The sequence below is a fragment of the Crinia signifera genome, chromosome 9 (assembly GCF_055691185.1).
Source record: "Crinia signifera chromosome 9, ASM5569118v1, whole genome shotgun sequence".
Taxonomy (NCBI): domain Eukaryota; kingdom Metazoa; phylum Chordata; class Amphibia; order Anura; family Myobatrachidae; genus Crinia; species Crinia signifera.
In genome coordinates this window covers 16,623,799-16,640,353 of record NC_139225.1, presented here as the reverse complement: position 1 = coordinate 16,640,353, position 16,555 = coordinate 16,623,799, and the positions used below count along the sequence as shown (strand labels likewise).

Genomic DNA, 16,555 nt, shown 5'->3' with positions numbered 1-16,555 from the left:
ACACACAGAACATAGACATGCCACATGTTTTAATCAGCAGAAGCTGCTTGTGTGTCCTATTCGCTCCGTGTAGCAAATCACCTGCTATTTTACAGAACAGGTCGCTAAAAAATACGCTAAACGCTACCGGTTCACACGAAGCTCGCAATTTATGTATTGTATCGCATGGAGGATAGATGTATGTGTTGCGTGCTGTTGGAGTAGACTATGTTATACACTATGATGAACTTAAAAAACTATTATTTCCAGTGCCTGTCCCAAAGTCCATCTCGGCCACCACAAGTGGCCTGTCCTTGAATATAATGTCCTATATACTGTAGTTCCCCCTTCCGTTATGTTCTGGCGCTTTCCTGGAGTTTCTTTCTCCCTGATTTGTTATTCCTTTTGCTAAAAATGGACAAATCCGATTTTGATTCTTTGCGTGGGGCACGCTGCCCGGACCCCCATGCTGGTTTGTCACAGTGTTCGGTGATAATCGCCCTAGCTAGCCGTTCTTGCCTGTTACCACGGCGACTCTGGTCAGATAGACCCGTTCCCAGGAGACACGTTGGCACTTCTCTCCCTGTGCACTCTCCTTACTGCTCATTGCTGGGTGATGACGTCTTGGGGCAGTGTGCCCTGTACCAGGCAAGAGCTGGCAGCTATCACAATCACTGTACTGTAATATCATCTGAATGAGAACTCTCCTATACATTGTCTTTTCCTTGAGAACCTCCTAATCGTCCCCATGCCGGCGTTGCAGGATGACTTGTAGATTAGCACCCTATCCATGCACCTGATTTGCCCCTGGCTAGTTGGAAGGGCACATTACAGTGATGCCACCTTGTGACAGTCAGGTGAATAGGCCCCATCCTTGCCCAGAGTTATGTAACACTTGGCTGGACGGCTCTGGGCACTGGCTCGCAGGTTGTATGACAGCCTCACTCCCTCCGATACAGATACCGGACGCTGCTTCCATTGTCTGTGCTATAAGAGGGCCGGCATTAGTGACACAGCTCCCGGTAATTGGTCCGCTGCAGGGACTGTCAGATAGTAAGAGGATTAGCGTTCTCCCGGGAGATTCATTAGATTCCACCCTCTGAGGTCTGTGTCATACACAACAGTATATAAGCTCCTCGGCCCACATAATGGTTTAAGGTCTAATAAAATGTGGACAGTACACCCATGTTGATGTTATGCGTGTGTCAACGCGTCAGTGTCAACATTCAGACCTTGTCATCATTCTGAATGCCGACATTTTGTACCACACCACCATAATAATAAAAGTTTGCCTGTCCCGGGGGTAGTCACAGGTGAATCGGAATATGACCGCTGCCAGAATATTTAGGGGTTCATTGGGGGTTTTATCTAGAATATCACGAAGGGCCTTCATTCATGTTTGTAAGTAAAACAATAAGTAACTTTGTCTGGAACAAAGAGTGAGACAGATACATTGATATTGTTTCTGCGCAGGGTAAATACTGGCTGTTTTTGCATGTAGCCCACAGGTGTTAGACAGCTTTGTTAAACTGCAATTCATGTTTCAGTTGAACATACCCGAACCAAATCTATCTCTTTATGTTGCATCTGCCCCCCCCCCCCACTCCCCATCCTGATGCCTGCAAACATAAAGTAACTATGTGTATATTTATTATCTCGGTGTCTGTTTCTCCGCAGGCCCCACGTTACTCCTCACCAGTGACAATATCAAGCAACGCCTGGGATCGGCCGCTCTGGACAGGCACGTACATTTTGTATATTTAAAGGAATCTCTTTATCCCCCCAAAAAGTGCACATGTAGCATAATTACTGTGCAGCCAAGCCTTCTGTTGTTTGCCATTGTTTTCCGCAATGCGTGACAGACATATGCCTGGAGATGAAAGGGAGTAAAGTGTTGGCGGCCATCTTGGGTACGTTGCAGGTGCGGCCAGTTTATACAGAGTACCTTCAGCACATTTGCACCGTGTCACCTCTGAACATGATAATGCAGAGACCATCGCATCCTGACCGGATCTACACTTCCAGTCGTGGGTAGGAAGGGGTAGTCTAGACACTTTTCCGCAAATATGGCCCACGCAGACCCGCATCTCACAGAATGGTGGCTGCCTCTATCAAAGTATTTCTGTTATTTAACAGCAGCTGCACGTGGCAAAGTCTGTTCCAAATGTTTGATGTGAGCCATAAAGTATTCTTATTTTTTTTACATAATGGTGGAAATAGAGGTTGCCTTTCAGCTGTAAGTGTAACCACTGGCTTACAGGCGGCGTGTGTAACATGTATTCTGTCGTTTACTATGCAGCGTTCACGAGTACAGACTGTCCAGCTGGCTGGGGCAACAGGAAGACATCCACCGAATTGTCCTGTACCAGTCTGACTACTGCCTAACGCCATGGACCCAACGCTGTATTCGGCAGGCGGACTGCATCCTGATCGTGGGCCTGGGGGACCAGGAGCCCACCGTCGGAGAGGTGAGGTTACCGATCATGGCTCATGCAGATTATACGGTCACCCTGAAGCTGAGGAGATGTATTAGCACTTATTGCAGAACCCACGGAGACCGTCTTATATTAGGTCTCATTCAGCATCTGTGCGCCTTCCATCTCCAAATTCTGTCCGCTCCCTCGCTACCATTGCGCATCTATTCCGTTCCCACCTGTGACCTCACCCCGGCAATTGCCACTTATTAATAAAGCTGTGGTCGGTGTGCCATGATTACAGTGGCACAGCAGGTGTGAGGTTCCTGATCACTAGAGCTGACAATCTAATAGAGATGAAGAAATTAAATCCATTGTAGAAGCACTTGTGGGATGGCCACAGGGGATTCCCAAAGAGGGACTCCGTCAAGTGTTTTAATCTTTTTCAATAAAATCCCAGGGAATGAATTAAACTTGAATGTTATTATATTTGGGGTCGTGCAGACTTTGTGGCGCTCTATAAATCACAGAGGGGTAACAAGCATGGTGCGCTGGGACTTGTAGTCTTACAGCAGCAGCAAACCTAACTTGTTATAGATCAAGGGTAGGGCACATGTGGTACTCCAGCTGCTGTGGAACTACACGCCCCAGCAAGCACTGCCACAGCTTTAGCAGATCTGTGGCGGGGCATGATGGAATTTGTAGTTCCACATCTTTCCTGTCCCTGTTATGGCTTGGTGAGCTAGCAATACCCGATCTGAGCATCAATGTGAAGTTAAGGAGCCAGACGGAATTATCTTACATTCATATCCTGGGAGAATTGCGTTGCAGATATTAGTTTGATTTTCACGTTCTCTCCGTTCCTGCCCAGACGTGCAGAGGTTGCATGTAATCAACAGAGAGCTGGGGATCTCGCATCCAGATATTCCGTGCGCGTCTGGTGAGGGTCAGGAGTGACAGTTCCTGTGCGGCTTTATAATAGGACAGATTGTATTCAGGCTTGTACAGGACCGGATTGCATTAACTGTTTACAAGCCCATTCTGATGTTCTGAGGATGTGCCGTAGGGTGGAAGGAGGGAATGGGATTGTTTGATCGACCATAAGATGGTCAACAGTCATTAGGTCGACATACAGGAAGGTCGACAGGGGTCTAGGCCGACAAGTGACTAGGTCTACATGGGTCTAGGTCGACACACGCGTTAGGTCGTCAGTTAAAATGTCGACATGTTTTTTTTTTTACTGTTTTTTTTTTTATCCGAATGTCTACACAGTTGACATGGGCACAATGTTAAGTGTACCGCATCACTCGCCATGCTTCGGGCACGGCGCACTATTTTATTCTCCCACCATGCCCTAGTGCAGGGCTGGGCAATTGCGGCCCTCCAGATGTTGATGAACTACACATCCCAGGATGCTTTGCTTTAGTTTTGCTATGTGGCCATGCTGAAACTGATGCAAGGCATGCTGGTTTGTGTAGTTCATCAACATCTGGAGGGCCGCAATTGCCCAGCCCTGCCCTAGTGGATGGTAGGGCATGAAATACCGCATGTCGGCTCAAAAAACAGTAAAACAACCCCATTCAACCTTTTGACTGTCAACCTAATCTCTGTCGACCTAACGTAGTGATGGCTAACCTTGACACTCCAGCAGTTGTTGAACTACACATCCCAGCATGCCTTGCATCAGTTTTAGCATGGCCAAATAGCAAAACTGTAGTAGAGCATGCTGGGATGTGTAGTTCAACAACATCTGGAGTGTCAAGGTTAGCCATCAAGGACCTAACGCATGTGTCGACCTAGACCCCCTGTCGACCTTCCTGTATGTCGACTCAATGGTGTCTACCTAATCACTGTCGGCCATCTTATGGTCAAACATTCGACTGTATCCCGTAAGGAGTGTGGCTTGGGAATCTGTGGTTTAAAAATCTACTGGTACTGAAGGTTAGGTGGCACCCGACAATGGTGTGTAAGTGGGCCGACTAGATGGTCCAAGTGGTTCTTACCTGCCGCCACATGCTGTATTTCTAGGCCAGTGGCAATAATTTGCAGCAATTAGATGGGTGATCAGAAACGTGGTATATATGTTTTGTAACCGACGAGCACTTTGCGTCCCATTTGAATTCGGCCGTTCTGTGTTGCAGCTGGAGAAGATGTTGGAGAACACGGCCGTCCGCGCCCAGAAGCAGCTGATCCTGCTGCACAAAGAAGATGGGCCGCCACCATCCCGCACCGTCGAGTGGCTTAATATGAGGAGCTGGTGTTCCGGACATCTGCACCTGTGTTGTCCTCACCGGGTCTTCTCCAAGAGGAGCCTGCCCAAACTGGTAAGTACAGGTGCACGCACTGAGGCAGTTCCATAGGGTGCGTGGGGGGTGATAGGTTTCTGTAGGCCCCCGCCGAGTCTGTTACTGAAAATTTTGATCATTCTTTAAAGTTTTAAAAATTCCAAGTGTTCCGTATAGAGGAAGCTCCATAGAAATGGGCGAAATTGAGGTTTCCCCAACCGTTCCTCTTCAGTCAAAGGAAAATGAGATCTGAATGAATGCTGACAAAATAACATATCTGTCCCATTCTCGGAACGATGTGTGCTGCATTCAAGACAGAACATCCAGTTCGGATCTCCTAATGATAACTGTACGTGTAGTCTGTTACCGGGGCCTGTATATTTGGGGATTTGGTGATGCATTACTTGGAGACAGAGTTGCAGCAGCTGGTTGTTCCCGGGAGCAGCAGAGGGCATTTTTGTGCAGCAGCCTCACTGGTCATGTTGAAACTACTCAGGCTGGAGGTGTGTAATGAATGTTGCACATGATTGGACAGGAGCCCCAGCCATTCTAGTCAGTTAGATTCTACCCACACCTTGCAGATGCTTAGTGCAGTGCACAGGCCTCACTCTTGGCTCCTCCTGTGACTGGGTGTGCGACCAGGTAAACGGGCACTGGCTGGGGCCACGTGGTGTAAGTTTATACTGCAAAACTACAATGTGAGAAGTAACTCACCACCTCTAGGGGGGGGGACAGAGATTGGGGACGATCGGTCTGATAACTCTCAGTAATGCTGGTGTTGCTTCTGACCAACACAGTCATTATCTGCAGGCAAAATGCCTACTCTGCTTTCTGCGTGACAGTGGATGGGTTTTGAAGCCAGCCTGATGGGTAGTCCTCTATTGATATACCGGTCCTGTCCGTGATGGCCACAGATCATAGAGGGTGTCGGCGCTGGAGCCTGGTGTCCTTAGATGTTTTATTCTGCAGGATTTCTAAAATCACTTAATGACCGGTCCTGACATGTTCTCTCCCGAGTGTTGCCTCGTGTCCATGTGACAAGTCATCCTCCAATTACTTCCCTACGTGTCAGGCACTTGTACAGCACCAAACGCTAGCGTGTCTACTAATAACCACAGCATCTGGGATTGTCAACATCTGAAGATTTCTCCGTTCTCCTGTGAACGTCAAGTGCATTTGTTACTGAGGCTGTTGTACATGCACCTTATTAGATACGGCTAACGAGGGCCCCCGCCCTTGGGACAGGACTCACCCGTGTGTGACGCGCCATGCATCCTGCTACACAGCGGTGCCCTGCGGCTTTATACCAGCTGCATTGTGACTAATCCTGGGCACACGATGCAGTGTCAACCTTTGTGGCGCATCTATGAAGCGTCACAGGTGGTAATCTAGGATATGGGTATGAAAGTCTGAGCGTCTGTGCCAAGCCATGCCTCTTGCACCATCTGAAAAGGACGGGTTACTGAGGTCACCAGAAAATGACGTGGACGAGTTAAACTTCCTGGACTCTTCTCCTGTATAGATTCTGTCATGTAACAGGCTTGGTGGTTTAGCAGCCATGTTTTGGCATAATGCTAGAGGTCTGGTGCACAGGTGAGATCCTATCCGTGCCATCAAGCAACAACCAATGAATGAAGCACTTCCGAGACACCAGCACACAATGGTATTCTGCCTTATCAGGCAACAGCCAATGAATGAAGCACTTCAGGGACACCAGCGCACAATGGTATCCTGCCTTATCAGGCAACAGCCAATGAATGAAGCACTTCAGGGACACCAGCGCACAATGGTATCCTGCCTTATCAGGCAACAGCCAATGAATGAAGCACTTCCGAGACACCAGCACACAATGGTATCCTGCCTTATCAGGCAACAGCCAATGAATGAAGCACTTCAGGGACACCAGCACACAATGGTATCCTGCCTTCTCAAGCAACAACCAATGAATAAAGCACTTCACCAGCGCACAATGGTATCCTGCCTTATCAGGCAACAGCCAATGAATGAAGCACCTCCAAACACCAGCCACCTCCTTATTTTATAATCCATTTTTTCCCCCTTGAACTGTTAACTGAGGCCTCATCCGAACCGTAACGTGCTTACATCAGTGCAGAATTGTAGGCGTATTAATCGCATCTACACTTGGAGTTCACGGAGGGCGTGGGGCTTAGGTAAATCTGGGGATGTAAGCACCAATGTGCCTTCCTTTTGCACCTACTGTAGACCCAGTACCCCATGATGAATGATGGTTAGCCCAAGAATACAGAGATATGGGGGGGGAGGGTGTGATACAGAGATAGGGGGGCACTGCAAGAAGCGTAGATCTCTGCATTTTACTTTAAAAAAACACCAGGAGCCCATATGTCCCAAAACAAAAGCCCTAAACTGGGTTGGGAGTTTTGCTTCTGGATATAAAGGGGTTAAATCCGATGCATAGTAATCCAGGTCTGTAACGCTCCTCAGTGATGTCTGACCGGCCGTTCCTGCACACACCCCATATTGTACATCACTGTGGGATCTGCTGAGTCTGCCACAATTAATGGGCAGAATATTGGCGTTACTATAGAAACCATCCCCTCAGTCACCACCTCGTATAACCCCGGTGTGCGCTCTTATACCAGTAACAAAGCCGCAGAACAAGACACGGAGGCTATGACTGCTCAGATCCTGTTACATGCGCTGATTGCTCATTGTTTCCAGCGGACACTTGTGATTCCCGGTTACAATGTATCATTTCATTGTGCCTGGGAGGATACAGCAATCAGAGATGTGCCCAGGTTCTATCCTAATCAATGGCTGGCATTGATCATTCTACTTGTGCTGTGTCTGCTCTCTGGAGCTGCCATTGGGGCTTATACTAGTGATATGTAATATACCAGATGGGGGAAATGTATCAACCTGGAGAAGGAGACTATTCCCAAAGTGACCAATCCGCTTGTGGATAGAATGTTTACATACTTGATAAATGCTAGCCGGGAGCTGATTGGTGGACATGGGGCTCCCCTCCCCATTTGCCCACTTCCCTATTTATTTGAAGGCTTGATGAGTTCACATACTTCTTAATAGGAATTATGACACGACATTGTTTTGTGATTGATTGATTTATTTTTTGCCCCGGGCAGATTGAAATGTTCGAGCGAGTGTCCCAGAAGCCCCCAGACCGTCATTGTGACTTCTCACGCCTGGCCCGTGTCCTTACTGGGAACACCATTGCCCTGGTGCTGGGAGGAGGTGGAGCCAGGTGAGAACCGTGTGTATGTATTTGTGTGGGGCTGTGTACAGTATATTGAGCATTATACGAAACGTGGTTCTGTACGTGGTCTGTGGTACTTGGCCAGTTGATGTATGGCGATCACAGGAGCTGTGAAGTGTTTTTCTTTGAGGTGGTTATTACAATTGAAAAAATGCCTTTTAGTTCATTGGAATTTCCTGTTTATATATAATTGTTTAGTGTGATTTGGTTACATTTTATCTGACACGTTGCGTCCTGCGCGAGGCTTTTGGTACATTCTCAAATTTTCAGTTTTATGAAAAGACCGAATTATAATCTGGGTGTGCGTCGCATATGTGGCGAAATGCAGTTGCAATACGGCTGGCGCAAATGGCATAGAGGCGTACATGGAAGCCAAGGGGTTAAGTGTAAAACACTGTAACTGATATTTAAATGAATGAGTAAGTAACTAGCTGGACTTTGGGAATACATATGGATGAATACAGACGGACCGCCAGCATCCAGAGAGGGGAAATCCCAATGGGTGTGGTATGCCGGCCAACAGTTGGGGTTCCGGTGTGTGTGTGTGTGTGGGGGGGGGGGGGGGGGGGATTGAGTGCAGTTTTTAACATACCTACCTGGCCACCTAACTCTCCCTCCCCACTAGTGCCTAACCTACTTACCTGGCTGCCTATCACCTCTTCTAGGTGCCTAGCCCTCTCGCTGCAGTTTATTTCTCCCTGTTAGTGCATAACCCTTACCACACCTCTTATTGTCTAACCCTCCCTAGATGCATGCAGCCCTCTGCCCGTGCATGCAGCCCAGCCCTCTGCCCGTGCATGCAGCCCTCTGCCCGTGCATGCAGCCCAGCCCTCTGCCCGTGCATGCAGCCCAGCCCTCTGCCCGTGCATGCAGCCCAGCCCTCTGCCCGTGCATGCAGCCCAGCCCAGCCCTCTGCCCGTGCATGCAGCCCAGCCCTCTGCCCGTGCATGCAGCCCAGCCCTAACTTTTACCCCCCTCCCTCTCCCCCTTCCCCTTCAATCTAACTCCAGTCTCTTGCTAGTACCTCTATGGGGTTAGTCTCTGGCACTATACAGAGCATGCATTATAATACTTACATGCTCCTTGTTTCCACTATGGCTGTAAGCACAATCCGGCATAGACTGGAAGATGCATTCTCTCCCCTATGCACTAAGCGGCCAGACGTGTGCAAGTAGAGTAACCCCTCAGGCGAGTGATACCCGCAGTAACCCCGCGCTGCACTGCGCTCTGTTACTCCTCACTGCTCTCTGTTTCCTGAATCAGATGTGCGCTCACCTGGATGCCCCGCAGGTAACTTGGACGGAACAATGAGCAGCCGTCCTGGATGAATTGGCGCGTTCTGAACCGCTCAATTATGAATTCCAGTCTTTTGTGTGTCACATTTAACCAGTTTATATCCCACACGGAGGATGTCCTGCCTGCAGCGAATACAGGGCAATTAAGGACGGGGTATAGGAATTATTCTAGATGATGCCCCACCCCACTGCAGGCTGCCTCCCCCACATATCTGGTCCTTGCGTAGGCAAGGCATCTGTTCCCGACTCTCACTTAAAGGGCAGACGTCACATTGTCTCGTTCAGCGAGACTGAGATACAAACGTATCTGACATAAACGAGACAGATTGTATCTCTGTAGCAGCGCGTGTGTGTGTGGGGGGGGGGGGCATTGGGGCAGGAATGAGAGTGCGCCTGTTGGTGGCATTGCCAACATTATACATTGGACAGTTTAGTGTGGGCCCAGCCTGTGTCACAATACTAATATCCTAGGCACCGCAGTGTTATTGGGCTCGCGTGTTGCACAGTTGTGTTGCCTGAGGGGGCTGTTAGTAGTTACCCCATAATGCAATGGGGTGAGAAAACATTGAATCTCGCCATACGGATGCGTCTACATACATGTATCCTCCATGCGATACAAGTCACCTTATACATAACATGTAAGCTCCGTGTGACTCCTCTTTCTCGTGACTTTTCCCATTAATTTGTTTGCAAAAAGGATGCGCAAGCAGCTTCTGCTGATTAAAGTGATCAGCGGCTGCCTATAATCAGTGTGCGGCTGAGGCTGTAACAAATAGAAAGTTTGTGTTTTCTGGAAAACGTTACTACAACCCAGAAATTTTGGTTTTGGTTCGAAAGGTCGAGACCCCCAAATAGTCCATGTCTGAAAAAAAAGTTGACGCTTTATTTTTTGGGTGTCGTATTGTGGGTTTGAGCACGATACCCCAGTAGGCAGGAGCAGCAGTTGGCATCCTGATATTCCGGTTACATTGCGTGTAAGCAGATGTTGTGGTATTGGTGTCTCGGCTCCGGTATGACGAGGAGGCTCAGGAGTAATGGGCCGGGATTCAGGCCTCCGTATGATACGGGTGAGAGACGACCCTACACTGTTTGCTTGTCCTCCTAGTGCCCATATATCACTGCCGGCCTGGTAATTCAGGTCAGGGGCGAATATATATCCCGGGCGGCCATAGCAGTGACCGGCAGGGATTTTCCATGGCTTGCTCTCAGATATAAGGTCCCAGGGAGAACCGCCTTCCTGATATGCCCACAGGCAGCACTTAAGCTCTTAAGAGGCTGATCTCCTAGTTTACCCGCTGTAGGAGTGGGCTGCGTGTTATGCCCGGCAGCCAGGAAGAGCGTCTCCTGCCCGACTTGTCCTCGTTCTTTCCCCACCATTGCTTTTGTGCTCGGATTAACTCTCGTTCCCGGAGCGATTCCGATGGAATTAAGGCTAGTTTTGCTAGATCATATAACAGTGTAAGACTTCCGGAGAATGACACCTGTCACCACTGTACGTATAATAATGATATGTTGTAACATAGCTGCAGACAGGTGCTATAATTACGTTGTATCATCATTCACAAGGTAACGCCGCAGATTCTGTGATCTCATGATACAGGGTACAAGTAGTAATTACAGGGTTTTGTGCTGCATAACGGGACTTATCCGGGTGTATCATGCCCTGAAGGAGATCTGTAACTGTGTACGGATGTGTCCGCAGACGCTTTGTAGCACAATACGCACTGTACAACGCTAATCCTCAGTGACTAGTACTCTATGGGGAGGAACTGCTGTATCCGGCGCAAAGTACTGATTGCACGTGTGCAGGACCCGTACTGCAAGGACTGAAGTAAAAACGGCGTCAGCGAGTCAGTGATTGATAGTCTGATGCCAGTTGGGGGCAGTCACAAGCATAGTTTGTCTATACAGAGGCATGTCACTGCCGTTTAGGGGGAGGGAAGAGGCCAGGGATTTTAGTGTGTAGCGGCGGGCCGTTTGCTGGACCACTTGGTTCATGCTGCCAGTTAGTGGTATCGGAGATGACCTGACACTGCATCTTTGGGGAGATGCCGCCGCACTACATGACTTTTGCGCGTATTTTTGCGCATAGTCCCGGAGGGTGCGCAGTGAGAAAACTCACATGATAATCTCTGCAATCTGGCATACGTTCAGCTCTGCGTGTCTCTCACATGCCTGGTGTAATATCCTAGTCCCCATACAGATGATATGATAAGCCGGTCACACAGTATATGTCCTGCGTACACATCAGACCTGTCTGGGAGAGACTATATAGGGTGGGCAGCTGGACCCTGTTCTGTCCCTCACTCACTCCTCTGGCTGTGTAACCCCTCAGAGCACATTACACTCACACACCAGTGCATACACCAGCGTGCCGCTGACGCGGAAACACCAGCGGGATGTGCAGAGTGCATAGATCGCTTACGGGTCGTGTATGTTCTACGTGAGATAAGCTGGCATGATACAGGATACAGGACTTGTACGTATCGCCTGCAGGGATCACACAGTCTGCGTTCCGCTCCTGACATTATTAGTAACCATTGTAATAATACAGCCAGTCCATCGCTTACTGATTTAACTGCTCCGGTTGCTAAACGCCATGCAATTATTTCTGCGGCAAATCACACGGATACGCGACTTTCTTTCAGCGCATCCCGTGAGTTCACAGGTCACAGGAAGCCAAGGTCGCTTCTGCTTTTTTTGGGAATCATTTGTAGCCGCTTGCACGTTACAATGCACACATTTGCCAACTGGACACTGGAGTGATGACATCACAGCTCACCCAGTGATCAGTGGTGACATCAGAGTTTGCTCTGTGACACACACATTTGCACCGTCTGTGGATTATGGGGGTTTTTCAGACCTGGTCGCTGATGGGTGATTTTGCAGAGCATCAAATGTTTTTTTCCCGGTGTGCGCAGTCTGTGCGTAACCCAGACCCTTCCACAACTCTGCGACAGAATGAGGGGGATCAATGCCAGCGCTTACGTCCTCCCAGGTGATTCCTGGGTGCGCCTGCATTTTCCCTGACAACATCAGGTTACCCTGCATAAACAGCGGCTTCTTGTCAGTCAAGGTGCGAGGGGCCTGCTATTAAATTCTTTGTATTATATTGTGACTGTTTGGCCTCGCTTATATACGCTACGTCCCAGACACACGCGCAGTCTTTTGATTATTCGTCCCCATGCAGATTCGCCCAGCAGCGTTCCGCTCGGAATAAACCCCCATATTTGTACGAATTCTACGTGGATGAAAATGAATTTGCAGAAACAGATCAGGGTATTTTATTTCTCTGCTCCGTCTGGTTGCGCGTTTCTATTTCCGAGCAGGCAGCGATGCAGCCGGTGTACAGCGACTTGTGTCTTTGGAGTCTTTTGTTAGATAAATAGGGTCTCTAATGGTAATAGACTGTGCCGGGGGGCAACGCGGCCGCAGCGTACAGATGGCACAGCTAAACACAAGATTAAAGATCCTTCTTCGTAGGGAAAGTTCTGTTATGGGGAAGGGGGGGGGGGGGGTTGGGGGAGATGTTGCTCAAGGTCGGGGGAGGGGTAGTGAGATGTATGTAAATCAGGCTGACAGCGCGTAATCTGCGTGTCTTTGGTGGAGAGACTAAAATACCGTTTGCAATTAAGTGATGAGTAATGATCTGCAAAGTGGGATAATGATATCGGCGCGAGGCTAGCGAGTAACACCCCCCCCCCACCCCCCTGACTGCGGTTTTCCCTGGGGATTATGGGAGGATTTTGTTACGATTCACCTATGTCTCTTATTATTACTTTTATTTGTTTATTTATTCTATTCGGCGCTGCGGAACACTTGTGGCGCCATATTATAAACTATAATAATACTGGCGCTTATTTGGATTCTGTCACATGAGACAAAAATATTCCCCAATGGATTGTTAGAAGTCTCAGATTTGAAGTGTATCAGTGACCCGCATTGTTGTGTCACCTCCGAGGCACTGCGCCATTACTGCATGTCGTGGCACCAGATACAAGTGGATTGATCAGACTGAGCTTTATAAGGTCACCTATAAATTGTTATGAATGTCCCCTTGAAACATTTCTGATGGCGGTTGTGTTATTCCATCGGCCTGTTTATTACAGGGGTATCGGTACGTATGGCGCTGAATTCATTAGAATTATGCAAATGTGCCATTTCCCAAATCTCTGGGGTCACGTAATGAGTAATTATGGTTTTGTGTGTAATATAATTACAATTCTACTTCTGTGTAAATACCCTCACTGCCGACTATCAGGACTGCGCCGGACTAGATAATATAAGAACAGGTCTATGACCCAGGACGGAGCGGGGGGCCGCAGAGAACGGGTCCTAGCAGCCACCTGTAGCCCCAGACCCATCTGTTTCCCTTCACTCAGACTAACTGCACACTGATGTTTTTTGCATTACCCATAATCCTCCAGGTACAGGCCACTGTTTTCAGGTCGTGGACGGTATGTCTGAATGTTTTTAATGGCGTCAGATTTTGAGTGGGTGTTGCCCGCTAATCAGCTGCGTAGTCATTTGAATAAAGATTCGCTGTCTCCTCCCTCTTTCAGGGGCTGCTCGCAAGTAGGTATCATCAAAGCCTTGACTGAGTGCGGGATTCCTATCGATCTGATCGGTGGGACGTCTATAGGGTCCTTTATGGGGGCGCTGTACGCAGAGGAACGCAGCTTCAACCGCATGAGAATCCGGGCCCGGGAGTGGTCCATGGTGAGTAGTTTTCCTCTGGTCCACCCCTGTGATACAGTAGCGCGGCAGTTAGCCCATCGATAGTTTGTGTTTTCCCCATGCATTAAGCACATTTCTGATTCCCCATCATACTCAGACCATCAATGGATGCTGAACAGTTGATGGCAACTTATTTAGGTTTCTTCTGTAAAAGACATCGCTCTTGAGCCCTGATATACAATATTACAGTATTACTAAAAGCCAGCATCTCAATCCTTGCACATTCGGCTAAATGGATATACTGTATACTCGAACAAAAGGGTTCCATCGGCACAAAGTCGCAGGTGAGCGACCGGTAGTACAGGTGCGGTTGCGTTCTCCTTTGTGCTCAAATTCGTATAAGCCCCTAAAGAAATTAACAGGTCTGATCATTGTCCAGCATGTTGGGAAATGCCATCAGAAGATGGCGGCTAAGTGTGCGGGCTCCATCTCTTTCCAGTTGCACAAATAGACGCTGGTGATGTCGGTATAGGAATCCAGCACAACGGACTAAACCGTGTCTGTGTGATAGGTGAAAACAACTATCCTCCTCTCCCCCTGCTTAGTAATCCCATTACCACACGCCACAGATCCCGGCATCTCCCGCGGAAAGGTGGCAACTTAATTACTGAAAACACAACTACGCTGATCGGCCTCACAGAGCGCACAAGGCTTAGCTTATTTGCAGCGCAGCCATCGCTCCGTCTCTACTTGGCTGGCAAACTACAGGAGGACTTAATCCCTTCCCGGAGAAAGCGTCCGATCCTGTGTTTACCTCTGCGGAATAACGAATGTCTGCATAACTCAGTGCTGAGGCCGCGGCAGAAGGGGGCCGAGAATCTCCGTAACATCCAATCTGTTTGCGGCACTAATGTCTGATAATTCCAGCTCGCCGTGTTTGAACAATTCCGTGACACTGCCCTAACTGGGTCACCTAGAAATAATTGGGGCGGCTGCATGCTGAAACAGGATTTCAATCCTGCTGTCGTGTTCCATTAGATTCCCGGCGCTGTAGACCGCAGCCGTGATAATGCAATTTAAGCGGAAGTCGGAAAGTATTGCCTGTGTGTGTCCCGGCTCTTGTTTGCCCATCCAAAATTCCTTATACACAGTCAAACTTGCTGTATACAAAGGATGGGGAACGTTGCACAGTGGCAGCGGTTAGCATTAAATCCATGAGTTGCGCCGCTACACCCCAACCTGAGCGGGAATATTTGCCTACGGACTTGAAGATTGTCGCCCCTTAAAGATGCCCACCCTAGCTGTCAAGTCCTAACCAACTGAGTACACATACACCGCCTCCCCGCCATGGGTGTGTCCAAATCTGCTTTGCGCCCGCTATGCTTTCCGTGCTGCGCTATGGTACCCAGGTGTAGATGGCTCACCTGCAACTCCAGTTGCCACCTTGGCTGGTGTCATGTCCAATCCAGACTTCTCGCATCAATCTCAATATAATGGAGCACCCCACATAGAGAGATATAGAGGTAATTGGACCGCCTGTTTCCCCCATCGCTCCTCACCACGGGGACACCCAGCGGCGTAACCTTCCTGGGTGCGATATCCTGCGTCACCCGACTGCTTCACATCGCATAAAGCTTTTTCTGGATTTAAGTCATTTATTTGGAGAACGAGCTGCTACATGTGTGATAAAGTGATAAACGTGGGAATCGGGACAATATAGTAGAGTGTAATGTATCATTTGCTGACGCTGCGCTAAATCTGATCCTAAAGTCACCTCACGTGCTTGTATCTCCCACTAAGGACATGACCTCCGTCTTCAAGAAGGTCCTAGATCTGACCTACCCCATCACATCCATGTTCTCCGGAGCTGCCTTCAACAGCAGCATCAGCAGCATCTTCAAGGACAAGCAGATCGAGGCAAGCAGTCCGGCATTAACGCCATTCCGTGTGTGTGTGTGTGTGTGTGTGTGTGTGTGTACGGATGCCGCCACGTCAGACGCTAGATAAAAACATTTTATATGTTTCTCTGCAGGATCTCTGGATTCCGTATTTCAACATCACCACGGACATCACGGCCTCTGCGATGCGAGTGCACACTGACGGTAGGTGACCTCCAGCTGCTGCCGCCACCTACTGTCCTGTATACAGTTGGTGTCGGTCATGCGCTTCCCCAGCTAGGTGGCTCCTGGGCGGGTGCATTGTTATCAGTATCCGGTCGATAGATCTACATAAAAAAAAAATAACATCCAAAAACTTGTTGGACTTTGAATGTCGACCTATTGGCTGCCCAGTTTTTTATTGTAGATGTATTGAGCCGCACCCCTTTAAAGTCATTGCGGTAACGTATCAGCCATGTCGTTCTGCGTTCTGTATAAGGTATAATCGCTTCTGTGTTTTCCCCTATATACGTCACGTGTGTCGGCACAATAATTACTGAGCGCTGTCAACGTTTGGGCTTTACTGGCTGGGAAAAGTTCATATTGTATATTAGGTGTAAGTGCGTCATCCTGACGGCACACGCTGGGGCAGATGTACTAAGCCTTGCAGAGAGATAAAGTGCTAGCCAACCAGCCCCCTAACTGTCATTTTTCGAAAACAGCCTTTAACATGGCAGCTATGAGCTGATTGGCTGCTACTTTGTCCAAGGCTTAT

The 16,555-nt window shown here is 48.7% G+C and overlaps 1 protein-coding gene across 4 annotated transcripts in view; it reads left to right on the top strand.

The window, feature by feature from the left end:
- The window catches only part of PNPLA7 (patatin like domain 7, lysophospholipase), a 118,030-nt gene that overhangs the window by 81,952 nt on the left and 19,523 nt on the right, over positions 1 to 16,555 (top strand). For all 4 annotated transcript variants that reach the window (XM_083161176.1, XM_083161175.1, XM_083161177.1 and 1 more), the window contains 7 exons: positions 1,657 to 1,720; positions 2,279 to 2,447; positions 4,535 to 4,717; positions 7,801 to 7,919; positions 13,789 to 13,945; positions 15,704 to 15,820; positions 15,936 to 16,005. In XM_083161176.1, coding sequence (XP_083017302.1) covers positions 1,657 to 1,720; positions 2,279 to 2,447; positions 4,535 to 4,717; positions 7,801 to 7,919; positions 13,789 to 13,945; positions 15,704 to 15,820; positions 15,936 to 16,005 — 879 coding nt within the window. The remainder of the gene's footprint in view (positions 1 to 1,656; positions 1,721 to 2,278; positions 2,448 to 4,534; positions 4,718 to 7,800; positions 7,920 to 13,788; positions 13,946 to 15,703; positions 15,821 to 15,935; positions 16,006 to 16,555) is intronic.